The 19,850-nt window shown below is 36.0% G+C and overlaps 3 protein-coding genes across 3 annotated transcripts; all 3 read right to left on the bottom strand.

The window, feature by feature from the left end:
* Positions 1-2,295: 2,295 nt before the first annotated feature.
* LOC139196868 (late embryogenesis abundant protein At1g64065-like) lies at positions 2,296-2,928 on the bottom strand. Its single transcript, XM_070823219.1, has one exon. It carries the CDS (start codon positions 2,926-2,928, stop codon positions 2,296-2,298), a length of 633 nt encoding a protein of 210 aa, XP_070679320.1.
* Positions 2,929-7,305: 4,377 nt separating this feature from the next.
* LOC103445465 (late embryogenesis abundant protein At1g64065-like) lies at positions 7,306-7,953 on the bottom strand. Its single transcript, XM_008384519.1, has one exon. It carries the CDS (start codon positions 7,951-7,953, stop codon positions 7,306-7,308), a length of 648 nt encoding a protein of 215 aa, XP_008382741.1.
* A 10,091-nt stretch (positions 7,954-18,044) lies between these two features.
* LOC103441059 (late embryogenesis abundant protein At1g64065-like) lies at positions 18,045-19,342 on the bottom strand. The gene has a single exon (XM_008379786.4). The coding sequence runs from the start codon at positions 18,788-18,790 to the stop codon at positions 18,143-18,145; it is 648 nt and encodes a 215-aa protein (XP_008378008.1). The 5' UTR covers positions 18,791-19,342; the 3' UTR covers positions 18,045-18,142.
* Between the last annotated feature and the right edge of the window lie 508 nt (positions 19,343-19,850).

Here is a 19,850-nt window from a genome sequence, read left to right as displayed (position 1 = left end):
TGAAAAAAAAAAGGCTTATTTTGGAAGCTGCTGTGAGAATAAGCTGAAATCAAAGGAAAAAGCTGAAGCTGCTATTTGTAGCTTTGGAAAACTGGTTTTTTTTCAAAGCACATGGAGCTACAGTGCTCCTTTAATGAAAAGACCCACTATCAGACTGTTTTTTTTTTTCAAAAGCATTTTTACAAAAAAGTTTACCAAACACTCTGCTGATTTTTTTCATAGCCGCTTATTCTCACAGCAGCTTTTTTTCAAAGCACAGCAAACCAAACCAGCCCTTAATCAATACAAACAAATTACAATTGTTGTCAGCGACGTTTCATGTCATGAAAAAGTCGCATAATTGGCTTATTATCAATAAAAGCAAATACATCTCTATCAATGTAAACAATCATGCTATCACTCAACCATTGATCTCTCATTTTGTTAAGCAATGGTGTTTTCACAATCTTCATAGCAGAAAAAGTTCTCTCCACCGAAGTGGTTGCAACCGGTAACACCAAAGCCAATGTAAGAAGCTTATACACTAACATATAACTTTCATACCTCCCGGTCTTCACTAACTCTTTTATATTAATGCAAATATGATGTAAAAATCTTCACCATGTTCAGCTATTTTTTTTGTTGCTAGACCATGTGTGATTCAATACATGTATATATATAATGTATCAATCCTCTTTTATGTACTTCAAAAAAAAAAAAAATAATCAGTGTTCATATGAACAATCTATTATCAATAACCATATAATGTATTACCCTATAATCCTATATCAATTAAACAAAAATTTGTATTCAATAATCAATTATTAGGTATTGAATACAAAATCAATTATTAGGGTTTGAAATAAATATAAATTAAAAAGGGGGTAAAGGTGGGGGGATGGGATTTGTTACCTGGGGAAAATGGTGGGGGTATAATTGAAACGAGGTGGGACTGGGATGAGGATGGGGACCACTTATAGGAAGTTATAGAAAAAAAATAGAATTTAAAGGAAAAAGATTTTGTAAAAAATAAAAAATAATAAAAAATAAAAACTGTAAAAAAAATAAAAAAATAATAACGGCTATCTGATTTGTTTAAGAATTCCTATCAGATATAACCGACAGGATTAATAAAAATGTTATCGGTCATATCCGACAACAATTCTTAAATTTCTGGCCAGCCCGGGGCTGGCTGGCTGGCTGGCTGGTTGGATTGGGCCAGCCCTTTGGCCCTTTCAGATTTCGTGGGGGCACGAGCCCTTTGGCCTAACCCTCGGTTGGAGACGGTTTTCGGGCTATTTTCGGTCTTCTAGACCCTTCGGTTGGAGATGGCCTAACAAAAGAGAAATTGGGACGATTGAGTTATGAGGTTAGTTCGTATAATTTGTCACTCGGGATCAAAGGGTATAAGTACATAATGGGACGTGTGAGCTATGGGTGTTTGGTTTACGGATTAACGAGTATAGTTAAGGTGTTTTGCATTGTATTCATGCATTGTTATCATTGATGATTTGATACCTGATTCACTATTGGTCCCTCATTTAATCTTTTTTTTTATCAGCAGCAAAAACGACGCTGTTCACCCAAAGAAAATAGTTTTTTTTTTTTTTTTTTTTTTTTACTAGGCCAAAAACCGATGTCATTTTGGCCTGGATTTTAAAATTAAAAAAAAAAAACCCTGCACACAAGGAGCTGCACAGGTTTCTGGTTTTAAAACTGCCGTGCTTCCCAGTTTCTAGCCGAGCCAGAGGTTCAACTGTCGCTCCTGCCTTTGTTTTCCGACGAATGGAGGGACGGCCGCCCCCCTTCGCTCCCATGTAGCTTTGCCACTGTACTCAACTGCTACATGAGCACAACTTGTGCCTTGTCCTCTCCTAAGATATAATATTTGACAAGTAATAATTTCATTTTATGTGTTTAATTCTAGTCAACTAAAGTTGGCCTGTAAGCAAACATCGCTTTGAGGAAGTTACGGGGTCACTATCATCCCTCGAATAAAATATTTTGACCATTTCATCAACTCCATTTCATAGTTTTATTCAGTCTGCAAGTTGCAGTTTCTGTTGGTCTTGGCTCTTCAGATTTATTAGATATTTGAATCTTATCAAATTATGGCATCAAATTCCCAAAAAAACGAAGGAAATTAAAAAAAGAGAGTAATCAACATTACCAATCTGTATATAACGAAAAAGTGCAATTCAAAAATTGTGGTCAAGAAGTATATATATACCAACAAAATTCATAAGAAAGCAACAAATATAAAAATAAATTTGCAGAAAGTAAAAACGAGTACAAGGAAATAATCTTGGTCTGTTTTCACTTGCATTTTAAACTTTGGAGCGTTTTGGATGACAGATCAAATGCAATGGTGCAGTCCATGGTGGAAGACTTCTTCTTCTTCATGATAAACATCAATTCAACCTTTCCAGTCAACGTAGCCGCGCTGTTGAGTGTCAATACCCCGCTGCTCAATTCACTGCCAAGACTGGAACTGCTCAATGCACTTGAACTCAAGCTCACCTCGACGTCAACGTTTTTGGTGGAAAGCATTCCAGCCTTGCCCTTGGGAATAGAAACTTGCCCGACAGTCGCACCTTGGTACAAAAACGTGATAATTGCAGCATCATACTTGTATTGACCAAAATTTGTGTTCTTGACTTTGATTTGAGTTGTGAATTTAGTGTCGAACGAAGGTGTCGCTGGGACAGAGTTGAGGTTTTGGACGTTGATGTCACCTAGCCTGACCTTTGGTGTCTTAACTTTCATAACAGTAAGACTCAACGCGGTTATGACCATGATCTGAAACACAATGAAAATACCAATATAAATGGCCAACTTGATTCTCTTCTTGCGTTTCAGCTCATCGGCTGATTGCAAAGACTCCGCATCACTTCTTGTGTAACCATTTGCTGGTGCCAAGGGATAGCCCTGGTTGGTTTTCTCAGCCATATTAGTATCCTTTTCTTTTGTGATATGAAAATGGGAAGAAAGTTTTTGTGGTTTTTTTTTTTGTGGGTTTGTTTCCTTGGATGAAACTTAAAAACTTGAAAAAGGAGAAAGTTGTTCGTGGAAATGGAGGAAGAGATGTGTATTATATATAGGTTTTGGAGTTTGGACTATTTTTAATAAGTTATGTGGTGGAGTGCTTTCCCAGAACAAGTAAGTTCGGGGAAGGAATTGTAAATTCTTTTAATATTTTATTGCGGACACCAAACGCGTCCAAAGACAAAGGTTCTTGACTTCTAGATGATCGATGACTTTGGTGAGGACCTTTTAGGGTTTTGCTATCAGATGGAACAAATTAAATATCAAGAGGAACCTTCATTTTGCTTATCAATCGAAGCTTCGATTTTTCGTTGGGGTTTGTTTTTTTAAATTTAATTGACATTGTTTGTGATAATACTATTTGGGGTGAGAACATGGTTTGATATATACTATTTGGGGTTTCATTTAAAAAAAAAAAAAATTTAATTGACATTGTTGTCCCCAAATACAAGCAAGAAATATTCGGTACTTGAAGAGTGAACGTTGTTGAAGACTCGACTAATCAAACATGGCCGAGGGTTTAGGGGCTTATGTAATAATCAATCGAGTTAATATGTTTCTCAAGATATTGAGAATAAAATGGGTATGGTGCAAATGTAAAATTGGGGATATTGAGAATAATATGTTTCTCAACCTGTCTTTTCATGTATGATGAATTTTTAAGCTTAATACTTAGACAACACAAATGGGTTAACGTGCAACACATGTTGCTGTTAATAGATCTGATAATTTCTTATACAACCTGTTAACATGACATGAAAACGTGTTTGGACCCAATTCTACACTATCGGCCCATTGCATTGAAACCATTAGATGATTCCAAAACTAAACAGATTTTTCTTGATATTACTATTAATTTTAATCATGGTAATTATCTTGAGAGAGATCTTTTGAGTTTGAGGAGATCAGGATGCATTAAATGAGATTAACATGGTGCGAGAGTTGTGAAAGTCTACAAAGTCATGCCTTTTTTGCTTGGATAAGGGATTTAACTAATTAGATCTGATTTAAGAAGCATGCAGCATGTGATGATTGGATTGATTCACAATCAAATTGAATTGGTTTGTGATTTTCCATTTGAATTAATGAAGATTGCATGGAGATAGGCATGCATGCAACATCTAAGGCAAAAAGAAGCCCACGTGGCTCCTTGTTATCAACCTAGATTTCCATTTGAGATAGAATACATCTCATCAACCAAGCACGTGGCCTCGTCATGAAATATTATGCGTGCGTTGGAGGAGATGAGCGACCAGATGATGGGTTGAGGGAAGAATTATAATTGAATTGCAATTCTTTACAGAATTGCATGGATGCGTCTGCGCATACAACTTGGGAGACGAAGTTTTGGTTGGAAAAAGCACGTCATCCAATGGGTTTACAACCACTATAAATATAGAGTTGCAGGCAACATTGAAGGGCCTCTCCAATTCAACACACAAACTGCCCAGCGTAAACTCTCGCTCTACGCGAAACCTCTCAATAACCTTAAGATTTTTATTTTCTTTTTCTTGCTGACACATATTCAGTTTGGATAAACAACATTGTGAAGGCAACTGGTGGCATCTTCAGTTTGGATAAACAGCACTATTGCCGTAGAATCAGCCGACCACGGAGCACCTTCAGTTTGAATAAACAGCACTGCGTCGAGGCCGACCGGTTATCTATCCAAGTCTCGGTCAAGAAGGATTTTCGAGTCCTTATTGGTAGAGCTCTTCTTACTAGCCTTCTCAACGAAGTGAGGTGTTACAGATTACTAGGCTCGGCACATTGAACGTCGAGTTGTTTTACGACTGGATATTCACAAGTAAGTTTTAGAGTTCGACATTCTGACGGCCGAACCACATTCACCATCAAGACATACATCTCTTTTGAGTACTTGTGTCTATATAGTTTGGTGCCAGTTTGCTGTTCTTATGCTTTTACGAATATAATCATCGTGACCGAACCTGGGGCCGACGATCCGTGAACTTCGCAAGACTAGCAGCCTTACCTTTAGGCTCTAGAACCCGAAGATCGAGATGTGTTCCTTCCTCAGCTGCAGTCGCAAGATTAAGAAGTTAGCAGCGCGCTCAACGCAACATCAACACATTTTACTCCCTGGCCGAGCTCGGCCGACAAGTTGGCATGCCCTGCACACAACCGAAGAACGTAGTTAGCTTATTAATTACTCGGCCTGCGCGCCAAGTAGGCTTGGTAGTTTTTAGGGTCAACAAAAACAACACAAAATTAACGAGTTTCGGGTCAACATGATAATAAATCAAGTTGTTATCGGGTCATCGTTAATGAGTTCTTAATGGGTTTACATGCAGGTAACCCGTTAAGAAAAAAGTTTGTTTGATAACTTTAAACTATTAAAAAAACCTTACTAGTTACTACAATAGCTATAGTACTTATTCCCATATAAGTGAGATTTAACATTCCGATGCACATTAAAAGTTTAAAGCAATTTAAAAATACCAAGGTTGATTAAAAAGTTCATAATAATTTATTTACAAGTGAAAAATTATGCAAACACTCATGCTTGCATCCTCTACGCTTTGACGATGGGTACAACGTCATTTGAATTTTTAAAACCCTACAAAGCCCTCTCGAATAGCATTTTAGGGGGAGTTCAAATAAATTAAAATTCATAATAACTAAAGTACAAGCTGAAAAATGTGAAAAAAAAAATATATAAACGCTTGTGATTACATCCTCTACACTTATACGATGGTTATATCATCATTTAGATTTTTAAAACCCTCCAAACTCTCATGAATAATTTTTTTAGTGCAAAATTAAGAAAAATTAAGAATAATCAATGTAGACATGTGAAAAATATTAAAAAATATACAATCAATTGTGATGACAAGCTTCACCTCTTTCGTGAATAGCTCAACTACGAATTTTTGACACCATAATCCATAAACCCTTGATTTATATTAAACCGTTGATTTTCGTTTACACTCTATTCTTCTAATCAGATTCCATTTTTCAAATCTTCTTTTTTGAAAACATTATCTTTTAACGAATGGAGAAAAATGAACAGTTCGGATTGTTGATATCACGTTCTGATGTTTATGGTTAACTGAAATACGAGTCAATGTTGTATACTTTCTAGAGACTTTATAAACTCCGAGCAATATTTTCATTAATCATAATAATTTGAATGTGATATTAATGATCCGAACCGTTTATCTTTCTACATCTGCTAAAAGATCATGTTTTCAAAAACTGAAAATCTGAAAAAAGAGAAATTTGGTAAGAAGAATGGAGCATAAACGTAAACGACAATCATGTTTTTCATTTTATTATTTATTGATTAAAAATATATTTTCTTTACAGGTCACTGGTTGGATCGTATTACCTGTTAATATTAAAGGTTCGATTTCGGCTCGAGTCATATTCCCCGTTTATTTTAACAAGTGTTACATAACACGACCTATTAAGATATTGGGTATGTTACTAAAACGACACGAATATGAAAAGCACAACACAAATGTCAGGTTTGGCTGTTGGGCTTCACACGTGAGACAATCTACTATGATATTAAGAAAAAAGTTGGAGTTGCACCATAAAACAATTGACAATATGAGGAGTAACTTAATTTACTTATAAGCTCATACAAAGTCAGTATGTGCATAAATGTGGAATTCATTTTCAACAAGTTTTCCTCTAAGTGAATGATCAAAATGATGAGTTTGGTCAATCTCAGAAATCATTTGTGATAAAAACCTTTTTGGCATTATTGACACCTAAATTAATCACTTTCATTTTTTTTTCTTTGACATGCCATTACTTTCATCTTAGGAGAAAAAGAAAACTAGAAGGTCATGATTTTTAACTTCTAGCCCTTTAATATTAACTTATCTCATATTATTAACTTAATTTCTACCCCTTAAGCTTTGGCCACTTTAGTTTCACTTTTGAAGCAACTCCATAAAAAGTCATATTCAAAGCTGAATAATCAACTCCAGTTCGTACCACCAACTACAAGAATAAAAAAGTCCAGGTCCTTTATGGTTTCCCAATGTCAAATTCTAATTAAGGTCAAGCATTCCCACTTAAACTATAGCTATGTTATTTCACTTTCTTTTATTTATTTTGCGAGGTTTGAATTTAGGATTTCCTTCAATAATGTGGACACAATTCAAAAAATTGCAAGGTAATGCGGACACAGTTTAAAAAATTTCAAACAAGAAGTAATGACGGAATTTGTGAATATTAAGCAAGTAAAAACTAAATAAAATCTCGAAACATAAAAATAAAGTTGGCTCATGATATAGCGGCCATATTCTCTCAGTTACAATCCAAATTTTGGACAGACTTTGCTGCCAAATTAAACACCATAGAGCAGCCCATTTCAGCAGATTTGTTTTTCTTCATGATCATCATCAACGTAACCTTTCCACTCAACTTGGCTTGACTGCTCAACATCAGCAGCCCATTGCTCAGCTCACTTCCAAGAGCGGAGTTGCTCGGCAATGCTGCAGAATTCACACTCACCACAACATCAATTTTTTTCGTGGACCGCATTCCAACTTTGCTATTCGGAATAGCAACTTGCCCAACGGGCACACCTTGGTACATAAACGTGGCCATGCCGGCATTAAACTTATAGGTACCCCAGTTTAAGTTCCTGACTCTGATTTGGGTTACGAAGCTCATGTCGAATGAAGGTGCCGCCGGGACGGAGTTGAGACTTTGGACATAGATGTTGCCCAACCTGATTTTTGGGGACTTAACTTTCATCACAGTCATACCAAAAACGCTCATGACTACGATTTGAAAGACGATGAAAATGCCAATGTATTTGTACATCTTAATTCTCTTCTGGCGTTTGAGCTCCTCGGATTGCATCGTGGCTGAAGCTTCATGATCACCTCCGGAGTGGCCAGTTGCTGGTTCCAATTGGTGGTATTTCTCAGCTACTACTTTCTCAGCCATTTTAATTTCTTTACTTCGAAAAATGGAAAATGAACAATATTTCTCCCTTTTCTTTGAAAGTTGTATTTTGCTTCTAGAGATGGGTTGGGAAATAGAGAGTTGTGTTTGTGGTAACGGTAGTAAAATGTTATGCATATTTATAAAGTATTATTGGTGTGAGTTTTTTTTGGACGAAAATTATGGGTGTGAGTTTTCTTCCTGCATGTTACACATGTAAGGGGATATATTACTTTTTAAATTTTATTTCAGACACACCAAACGTGCCTTACGACTTCTTGATGGTGGCGTGAGCATTTCAATTGAAAAATAAAGTTGAGAATCCTTATTATATCCATAGAAGCTTCGATGGGGTCAGTCGTCCAGTTTGGACTTCCATCCTAAGGTTCATGTACAAGAAATTGGGCACCAAACCACTCATGGTGCTGTATTAAGGTAATTTTGCTAGAATTTTAGAGACGGTCAGAGACCCATTAATAATGTACTTATATTGTAATTAACTTAATTACAGACAATCCAATAAGTGTATGTTGTTGCTACAAAAAGGCATTCGTATAATTTGTAGTGAAATCACTCTATGCAAGGAGATTTAACTTCACAAGATTTTCAATATGAGACATGCTTCAATAAGAATTGGGACCACCGGACTGTCTCTGGAACTCGGCCAATATGAACATTTTGTGATAATAGTCTGAGTCTGTCCGCATAACACTAATTTAGTCCATTGAATGACAATTTATGTCTTCACTAATGCATCCTACAACCCAATACGACTAGTGTACTTACTGGACAATTGTAAATGAATCCAAAACGTTATGGATAATGTTAGGTTGGCTAAAATTTCTAAAGCAAAAATTTTAACTGAATAATGTGTCATTAATAGGAAATGAGCACCTTAATCAACATTTAAGTAATAATTCAATCGTCAACAACCACATCATTTGGTTTACAAAATTTGATTTAAAAATCTAGTTAGCATTAGCCAAATGTTACAAATAGTCAAAGTTTAAAATTTAGACCCTTTTTTTTTATTTATTTTTATTTTTTTGTGAATCATGTGGTGACACTACATTTTCTATGAGACTCTCGTAGTGAAAAAGTTGTTAACTAAATTTTCATAGTATGCATCGTCAAAGTTTTAAAAGACGATAGGCATTAGTCGGGTGGTAGGTTAGGACCTAGTGGCTAGGCAGATTTAAGTATATAAAGTGTCTTACAGTTTATTGAAAAAAAAAACCAAATGAAAGTTATCTATTTTTGTCTAAGTGAGAGTTGCGACTTAGGCGAGTGCCTAAATGGGTTTCAAAGGGCTAAGCAAGCGCCGAGCAAGTCTATGAATCCTTTCTTAATTTTCAAACGCCTGGCAACCGCCTAGCATCTAGGTGGCTAGGTGGCACTAGGCGAGGATTTTTAGAATAATGTGAGTTGTTAGCAATTGAGATCCAACCTAAATTTCATTAGTCTTTCGTTAAACAAAGTACATAAACCTCACTTGTGGGGTTAAAATCATCCTTTTAATTAAACTAAGAAGGCCATAACATTTGATTCAGTGATGCTTGCTTCTTTGTTGCCTACAAAATTTCCTAGATGCTAGGTCCTCTCTTCCAAGCTAGTTGAAGATTTGAATGTAAAAACAATTTGTTTGGAGGAGAGGACCATTGTCCCGAAGTTGTTGCCTCACAAATTGCTAATTGGCCTCATTACGAGGGTTTAACTAATAACATTTTCATGACGAGGGTCACATTAGAAGTACGACGTCACCACAAACCACAAAAAAAATTTAGCCTAAAGTTTAATACTTAAACATATTAAGTGATTTGATTACCTATTGATGGTCCAAATTCAACGGTAAGATGACTCTGAAATATCTTCTATAAATATCTTCAAATTTCTTCTTTATTTTCTTCACACTTCAAAGCATTAAAGCCTTCAACTCTTTTTTTGAAATTTCCACAAAGCCTTTGCTTTCATTTGTCTAAAACTTCCATCTCCAAATTCTTTTCTCAACTCCTTCAATTCAAGAATCTCTTCTTCCGTTGTCTTTCCTACCTTGCTGCCAACTATGCCTTTGTTGGTCAGGATGCGTCATAAAGGGGAACGAGAAGTTTTCGTGCGCTAGCACAAAGATTTGCTGATTGACTGCGAGGTCTGGTTAAAAGGCGGCCACAATATTCAAGCACCTTTGCCTGAATCTTCAGATCCAGAGCCCCCGTGTACCAAAATCCATCCCTGCTACCTAAACTTAGGATTAAAATTTCCGCCATTTGCTCTTTTGAAAGAGATCTTGGTAAGCTACAATGTTGCTCTGTACAACGTCACTCCTCCTCATTCTATATCATCACATGCTTTGAATAACATAATGGATGGTACGAAGCAAACCTTGGGATCTAGGAATTTTGCATGTTGTGCACCTTGTGGAAGAGTTCAGTGACGTATTACTTCTTCCAATATTGATCCAGTTTGCATGGGGGTGTACATCACATATTTTCCCTGGCACGAAAAAGACTGTTACAAGGATCTCCTAGCAATCTACAACAACTAGAAATGTCACATCTTTGGGGTTTGGGTCCAGAATGCTCAATTTTTCGATCTTCAGTGTGGTAATGACGTGGGGAACATCGGGTTATGTCGATTAGAGCTGATTGACAAATCCTTCAATGTTATTCCTATAGCACATTGCAACTAGAAGTGCCTCATTGCTCCTGAACTGGTTAGGAAGCATGGTAGGGATGTTATTGTCAAACGTTGTAACTATCATGTCCCTGTGCCGCTCTAGGTCGAAGTGAAAGATGCTAAGAAGGTAGTCTGCTCAATTGGAGTTCTAGAGGTGCCTAGATCAAAGAAAAAGAAGAAGAATTTCTAGATCGAAGTGAAATACGCTAAGAAAGGAGTCAGCTAGATTGGAGTTCCAGAGGTGCCTAAAAGAAGCCGCTCTAGATCGAAGTGAAAGATACTAAGAAAGAATCTTCTCGATCGAAGTTTTAGAGGTGCCTAGATCAGAGAAAAAGAAGAATGAACTGTTTGAAGACGCTATGAAGAAGTCGGGTAAGGACATGACGGTTAAGAAGAAGTCTGCAAGTGAAATGAGCTTTTCCACCCCACAAGAGAAAATTGATGAAATGGATTAAGCTCCTACTTCTTTCAAGCTAAAGCTTCTCAAGGTGGATCAACAATAGGTCTCAATACTTCAGGGACCAGGGAAGAAGAATAGAGAGTTATGTAGCTAAAGAAAAAACTTCATCAACGTTCTTGAAGGTTTGATCTACTAAGCAGCAAAACAACAGCAAGAGCAGCAGTAACATGAATATTAACAACAAGAACATCAACAATGGGAAAGATAACAACACCACCAAGAGCAGTAACAACATTATGCATCCACTACTTCTTTAAGTGAGATGATAATTTCTCAACATCACCCTGCCCCACTTTCTACAACCATTCGAGTAAACGAGTTGGTTGGTAGTTTGGTAAAACCTTATCCGGTGTTTGTCTAATGAGCTAGCTTTTCATCTCAACAACAATTGGAGTTCAACCTTATCTAATTCTCAGATCGGCTTAGAATCGGTAGGCGCTTTCAACCAATTCCAGTTGCCTTCACAACGTGGAACATGCCCAAGTGTTGATCCTTATAACCATCGCTCATTTTGACTTTAAAGAGGCAAGTTCACACTTTGATAACCTGATTAAGGATTGTCACTAGAGTTGGTAAGCAGTAAATCCTCCGTTCTTTACTTAATTTGTGTTGGTTTCTTCTATCCTTGCCTCATTCTCATAGACTTATTAAACAGGCTAATGTGTGGACTGAGGTAGCGCTCTTGAGTCAAGTTGAGAAGATTTACATGTTGGAGGTTGCCTATAAGAACAAACATGGATGCAAAATCTAAGTTGATAGACTGTTGCAGGAGAGGAATGCAGAGCTGGAAAAGGTGTTGGCGGTTAAGTAGGTGGTAGAGCATTCATGGGTGGTCAAGCAGGACAATCTAATGGACAAACTGTGTGGTGAAGAAAACTAGGTTGATGACCTTAAGGCGATAGTGGCCAGGTTAACGTGGAGCTGAAACATGCGTTGATGGCTAAAGGTAAAGCAGAGCATAGTGTGTGTGACATGAATCGCTCCATCTTTCAGTCAAAATTAGAATGATTTTAGTGAGTAGCAGAGCTGAATGAGGATGCTCATACCGAAGCTCTTCAACTAGCCATGGACAAGAATGAGGTGGAGTTACCCAATATTTACGCAACTTTTGAAGAAGCTTCTAAGCTGAAGTATTGTCAAGCATTATAACTGAGGTTATGTCACCTATTTTGTTGGATAGGACCATTGTAACAGTTGGGACTCTTATTACAAGATGGCGGAGATCAAAACAGCCAATTTCCCAATTCCTCTGAGCCTGTCAGACGAAATCGTAGAGTTAGAGGCTTTTGAGGGTGCTGGATCTAGCGCTGACTCCGAGGAAAAGCCTGAAGTGAATTCTCCCTCCAACTCCAAAGTTGCTTCCAAAGATTTGTCTGTTGTGAACAAAGGTTAGGTCGTCGATGTTGGAACCACTTATGATGCGTAGTTGTAGTTTGTTTTACTTTCATTTGTCATTACACGACTTTTTTTTTCCAAGAAGGTGGCTTATCACTTCCAAAATTGAACACCTTGTCATTTTCCTTAGCCATGGGACTTTGGCTCTTTTGAATCTACATTTATCTGATCGTATTTCCCTACATATCTTTTTTCACTTACTAATTCTACCCAGATCTTTAAGCCTGTTAAAGTAGAGTACATAAGAATTTTCATCCTTTGCTTTCATATCCGTGGAATCTTGCTTAATTCAACAATCTTTCGAAGTAAAGCAACTTTGGAGTGATGGCTAGCAGAGTGAACACGAATAAGCCTGTAAACCTGAGACGGAGCTCTAAACCCATTTCGATAACATTGATTTGGAAAAATGTTATCTCCCAAACTTATTGTTTATAAATATTTTCACTTCGATAATTGGAGAACTGTCCTAATCTAACACTGGGTTTAAGGCCTATGAAAAATATTTTTCTTTGAAGTTTATTTACTGTATTTATTGGATTAAGGATAAGAAAGTGACGAGTTGGTCCTGAATGGTTTTCGTTCTTAATGTTGCCCAATTTCAGGTCTGAGGATTTAATAGTCACAAGTCATCAAGAAGGGGCTTTCTTCTTAGCCCGAATTGTGTGTCCATTCATAATGAATCTTAAACAAAAGTTTGTTAGGGACCTGGTCACTTGCATGTGGGTCAGAAACACATTTGAAATCCTTTTGTCAGACCTTATGCATTAGATTGAGCATTTTCGATCGGACTACACTTAAATAACTTGGCTATGGCATATCCACACATCGGAGTTCCACTAGAATATAAATCATCTTAAGGATTTCATAGTCTAGATGACTCAAATGGACCTACTTAGGCACAAGATGACCGCAAAATATACTTGGCATAATACCTTGGTCTGTGATAGAAGTAATCTTACTCGGGTCGGAGTTCAAGGCCACCACTCGGATGATTTACAGATCGCCGTTTCGATTATTCCCTCGAATGGCATAGAACCCAAGTTTGGATGTTATAACCCCAAACCCTTAGGTTGCATAATCTTTCTGGAAGCCAGATGTCCATTGGAACTTCTGGATCAAGGGGCCATGTTCTTGTGTCCGTGGTCCACCTATCGTAACCATGCCTAAATGACTCGAGTCTCCTAAGCTACTAATCGAAACACCATGGAGTGGGCTGTAGGAGACTCCTTCGACACTAAACATTTTAAATTTCTAAACTAACAATTGTGCGAAGTTTCAAATCTGTGTGTTATTTAAAATATTAGGGGATTCCTTATACCACAAAAAAGAGAAAAGAACAAACGAACATACAACAGTCATAAGATAATACAACTTAAATTCTTATTTATAAAAGAATAGGGATTTGATAGGGGTAGGGTGTGATTGAATTCGAAATGGACTACCTACATATCTCTCGAAAGAAGAATCATATCATGGATGCAATTCTAATAAAAGATTATACAATGTATGTTTTACATCAGGGATTATCTTTGACAAAGGTGCCTTGATTTAGGTACGCTTTGGAGATGTTTCTCCTAGCTTATGCGTAGACGAGCGGCGTTGAAATTCATTGTGGTTGAATTCATAATGGATTGCCTAAATATCTTTTCATGTCGTTGAAGAATCAAACCATGTGTAGTTCGATGAAGGGTCCTTAGTGATATCGGTGATGCTTGAGGATGTTTCACCTCAGGGTGATCGGAATTCCCTTCCTAGGTATAGGGCTACAAGATTTCTTGTCTTCAGGCACCTCATATCTTCCATAGATGCAATTATTGTTAAGGGTAGGTTTCTTTGTAGGGTGCCAATTTTCTTCTTCATCAATGAGTTTGTGACGGTCGGATTTGGCTTTGATTCTTCGTTAGGGACCTGATTGTTCGTGCCGAGAGTAATAGTCGAGAAGTGGATTGTTCTATGTTATGGTGTTAACATCAGCATTAACTAAACTTTCTTCTGTAAATATGCTTGTGGTAGAGTGATATGGTCGAGCGAATATAAGTTCACTCTCAATGAAAGCACTAGTTATTGAAACCAAATTCACGCATCATCGTGAGGAAAGGAGATGCAGGTCAACTACAAGTAAAACAGTAAACAAATCGTAAAGTAACCTTCACATTGATTGGGTGTCGGCCAAAGGCTCTTTAACGGTCAAGTTAGTAAGCAATTTATGAGACTCAAGCAGTAGGCAAGATAATAGAGTATGCGATTTTTTATGCCCAAGATGAACCCTAAATGTGTGTATTTACGTCAATTGAGAGAGAGTCTTCTTAGGTACAGGATTCATATTTAACAAGGAGAATCACAGAGGATATCTAGGAGTAGTTATTGCATTCTCTTAGGAGTGTGATTAGTTGCTGCGCACGCCAAATCCCTAGATTATAGGAATCTCCAAGAATAAAGGAAACCTGGCTGATTCCATAAATGATCAAGTTTCCGTGTCTTGCAGAATCAGAAGGTCAATCTTAGCGAAGTCGACGGACTTTGCCCACTTATCTGGATCAGGATGATGGTGGTATAAATGGTCTGTCTATAAAACTCCATCATATAAACTTTTGAGTCCATGACTGGACTTCTGAGGTATTCATATTCTGATCTGTCTTACTCTGACCCTTGAAAATCATGACCCCACAAATAGTAATTGTTAAGAAAAAAAGAAGCTATAACGAGGTTACAATTAGAATTTTTGACAGTGAGGGTGGCCATTTTTCAAAGGTGGAAATCTTTTTTGGTTAATCGGATCTTTGTGGTTTCCTCCTCGATTGAGTCCAAAGCCCATGATCCATGTTCGGCTAATTGGTGGCCTTAAATAGTCTCTTCCTTACCTAGTTGCCAGGGACTATCTGGTGGTCATTGTTCAAGATGGAAACCTTTGGCAATTATCTTCAAAAAAAAATATATATATCTATTAAAAGGTTGAGCTAAATGGCTCCTTATATATGTGACAATATCTTAATCATTAAATTTGTTGGAGTTACACTACTGACGTAACATTATATATATGCTAGATATTTGATAAGAGAATGTTACTATATTATCCATACAAAGACATATATGACATGGGAGGCATTTTGAGTTGGACAACATAGACAACGTCCTCTGTACTCAACTGCTACATGAGCACAACTTGTGCCTTGTCCACTCTTGAGACATAATATTTTGACAAATAATAATTTCATTTTATGTGTTCAGTTACAGTCAACTAAAGTTGGCCCGTCAGCAAACATAGCTTTGAGGAAATTTGGGGGTCACTATTATCCATCAAATAAAATATTTGACCACTACATCAACTTCTTTTCATAATTTTATTTAGACATGACATTCGTGTCGTGTTTTTTGTGTTCGTGTAATTTTCGTAATATGCCCAATACCTTAACATGTTGTGTCGTGTAACACCCGTTAAGTAAAAGGGTAATATGACCCAACCCGAAATTGACCCATTAATATTATCAGGTAATATGACCTGACCCTTTACCTGTTAAAGAAAATATATTTTAAATTAATAAATAATGAAAATGAAAAATATAATTGACTTAAAAAAATGGAAAACATAATACTAAATTAGTATATACACACCACATTGTCACATAATACTAATTATTATAAATTTTACTTATTTTGAACTGCCTTAAATATACTATTCATGAGGGCTTGTATGGTTCTAAAAATTGAAACGGCGATGTACCCATCCTCAAAGCGTAGAGGATACGCTCACGAGCGTTTGCCAATTTTTTCACATTTTTTTCACTTATAAAATCATTATTATAATTTTTTTAATGTGTTTGGTATTTTTAAATTACTTTTGATATTTTTATTTTTATGTGTTTTATAATTTTTTTTAATCTCCCTCTCTTTGCATATAGTATACTATAAAATGATTATTACATGGTTTTACAATTTCATTAAATTATAAAATGAATACGTATTCTTAATTGATATACTTTAAAATATGACATATTAATCATATCGCATACTCATATTATAACACATAAAATGGTATAATACGTAACACGTGTTTTTTTACTTATTATTTATCAAACAGTAATTATATAGTAAAAATTAAATTCAAATGTATACATCTCAACAAGACTATTAAAAAGCCAAACTAGCCCAAGACTAAATACAAATAGATACGTGGCAAGTGTTTCAGATATAAACAAAATGTCCACAAAATGCCAATTGTGAATTTCCTTTTCAATGACAGTGTATGCATGCCAAATGTCGTATTTATCTCACTCACTTAGCACTCATTCTTTATTACTTTGTTAGAGTGATCCTGTAATAACTTAATGGGTGACTTTAGATGCGATTCCTATATATCAATATTTTTTTATTGAAATTTTGTTAGTTTTCAATTTTTTATTAAAATTCCTGAAATTAATATAATAATGCATTTTTATGTAGGTTATTATAATTTTAAATTAAAATTTGATATTGTGTAGTTACTTATATTAATGATATTTTTAATAAAATCCATAATTTGCAGAATTGAAAATATTAAAAATTAAATTATACTTATATAAAAAAGTATAATTTATCTTCATGACATGCTTTGTCATTAAGATAAATTATATTTAAATAAAACTCATGATTTGTCATTACTTATATTAATGATATTTTACATACAAAAAATTGGTAATTTTTACACTGTACATTTTACATACAAAAAGTTGGTACATTACAAAGAAGGTGGTATGTTTTATATGAAATAATTGGTACATTTTATATAAGAAAACAATGGGTACATTTTAGATTAAAAAAATAAATAGGTCTTACATTAAAAAATGGGTACATTTTACATAAAAAAATGGTACTTAAAAAACCAAAATTGGTACATTTACATATAACAAAGTGGTACATTTTTAAAGACAAATGGGTTCATTATTAATAAATTATTGGTTCAAAGAATGGTTAAAAAAATGAGTACAAATAAAAGTTTGGAAAATATGGACAAAACAAAAATAATACATGGGTACATTAAAACTGAAAAGAAGCAAGTGACCCTTTACTACAGTGGTGGAAAGATGTTATGCACTTGCATGACGGCGTGGTTTTGAACCCAGTCGGTGGCTAATCTAATATTTAACTTACTAAAGCTATCATTTCACTCAAAGAAAAAAAAACTGAAAAGAAAATTGGTACAATTAAAAAAAATGGTTACAAATTAAAAAGAGTACAAACTAAAAATAAAAATATATGATACAAAACTTAGCAATATATATTATAATATATAAATTTTTACACAAGTTTTGACACAAGTTGTGGGCCATTAGATCACTTTTGAAGCAACTCATATAAAACGTCATATTCAAAGCTGAATAATCAACTCCAGTAGTACGACCAACTACAAGGAAAAAAAAAGTCCAGGTCCATAATGGTTGCCCAATGTCAAATTCTAATTAAGTTCAAGCACTCCCACTGAACTATAGCTATGGTATTTCACTTGCTTTCATATATTATTGATTTCTTTACTGTTAATTAGAACCTCCTCCAGTAATGCAGACACAATTCAACAAATTGCAAACAAGAATGTAATGATGGAATATGTGAATATTAAGTATGTAAAAACTAAATCACATCTGGAAACATAAAAATAAAATTGGCTCATGGTATAGAGGCCATATTCTCTCAGTCACAATCCAAATTTTGGACAGACTTTGCTGCCAAATTAAACATCATAGAGCAGCTCATTTCAGCAGACTTGTTTTTCTTCATGATCATCATCAACTTAACCTTTCCACTCAACTTGGCTTGACTGGTCAACACCAGTAGCCCACTGCTCAGTTCATTTCCAAGAGCAGAGTTGCTCGGCAAGGCTGCAGAATTCACACTCACCACAACATCAATTTTTTTCGTGGACCGCATTCCGACTTTGCTACTCGGAATAGCAACTTGCCCAACAGGCACACCTTCGTACATAAACGTGGCCATGCCGTCATTAAACTTATAGGTACCCCAGTTTAAGTTCCTAACTCTGATTTGGGTTTCGAAGCTCATGTCGAATGAAGGTGGGGCCGGGACGGAGTTGAGACTTAGGACATAGATGTTGCCTAACCTGATTTTTGGGGACTTAACTTTCATCACAGTCAAACCAAAAACGCTGATGACAACGATTTGAAAGACGATGAAAATGCCAATGTATTTGTACATCTTAATTCTCTTCTGGCGTTTGAGTTCCTCGGATTGCGTTGTGGCTGAAGCTTCATGATCACCTCCGGAGCGCCCAGTTGCTGGTTCCAGTTGCTGGTACTTCTCAGCTCCTACTTTCTCAGCCATTTTAATTTCTTTACTTCGAAAATATAAAATGAACAATATTTCTCCCTTTTCTTTGAAGGGTGTGATTTGCTTCTAGAGATGGATATGGAAATTAGAGTGTTGTGTGTTTGAGGTAACGGTAGTAAAATGTTATGTTTATTTATAGAGTATGTGGGTGTGAGTTTGCTCCCTGGAAAAGGGTAAATCGTCAAAATAGTCATTGAGATTTGCATAACTCATCACTTTGGTCCTTGAGATTACAAATCGAAAAAAATGGTCCCTGAGATTGTTCATCATCCATCATCCATCATTTTGGTTCTTCCATTAAAAACTCCGTTAAGTGTCCTGGAGCTCTTGGCCGGAGGTTTGGGCAATTTTCAAAGCTTCGTAACTCAATCGTTTCTTAACCAAATTCGACCCATAATATATCAAAATGAAGATAGTAAAGTGTAGAATAAGAACATACCTATTTCGAAGCCCAATGGTTGCCGGAGATTGCTGGAAAATAGCCTCAAAGTTAACTGGTCCGAGTTAAAACTTGAAAACTCGTCGGAAACTGGGTAAACTTTAAACGTTCATAACTTCTTCAAAAGGTGGAGAGAATGATACCTTTTTTTACGGCTAACTCGCCGTGGTTTGGTCGGAAAACGACTTGAAAGTGGTTGTCTTGGTCTCGAGTTAGCCACTTTCGAGCCGTTTTCCAGCCAAACCATGGCGAGTTAGCCATCTAAAAAGGTACCATTCTCTTTGTCTCGTCGAGAAGTATGATTTTTGTTTTTGAATCACTTGATTTTATTGAGTATTGAAGAAGTTATGAACGTTTAAAGTTTACCCAGTTTCCGGCGAGTTTTCAAGTTTTCATTCGGACCAGTCAACATTAAAACTATTTTCAAGTAATCTTCGGCAACCATTGAGCTTTGAAATAGGTATAATCTTATTTTACACTTTCCTATCTTCATTTTGATATATTATGGGTCGAATTTGATTAAGAAACGATTGAGTTATGAAGCTTTGAAAATTGTCCAAACTTTTGGCCAAGAGCTCCGGGATACTTAACGGAGTTTTTAATGGAAGGACCAAA

This window comes from Malus domestica, chromosome 06, assembly GCF_042453785.1.
Source record: "Malus domestica chromosome 06, GDT2T_hap1".
NCBI lineage: Eukaryota > Viridiplantae > Streptophyta > Magnoliopsida > Rosales > Rosaceae > Malus > Malus domestica.
The sequence above is the reverse complement of the archived record's forward strand: the minus strand, read 5'-3'. Positions and strand labels throughout refer to the sequence as shown.

What these genes read in the sequence shown, in the direction of transcription:
- LOC139196868 (XM_070823219.1), bottom strand. Translation starts at nt 2,928, where the DNA reads ATGGCTGAGAAAACCAACCAGGGCTATCCCTTGGCACCAGCAAATGGT.
- LOC103445465 (XM_008384519.1), bottom strand. Translation starts at nt 7,953, where the DNA reads ATGGCTGAGAAAGTAGTAGCTGAGAAATACCACCAATTGGAACCAGCA.
- LOC103441059 (XM_008379786.4), bottom strand. Translation starts at nt 18,790, where the DNA reads ATGGCTGAGAAAGTAGGAGCTGAGAAGTACCAGCAACTGGAACCAGCA.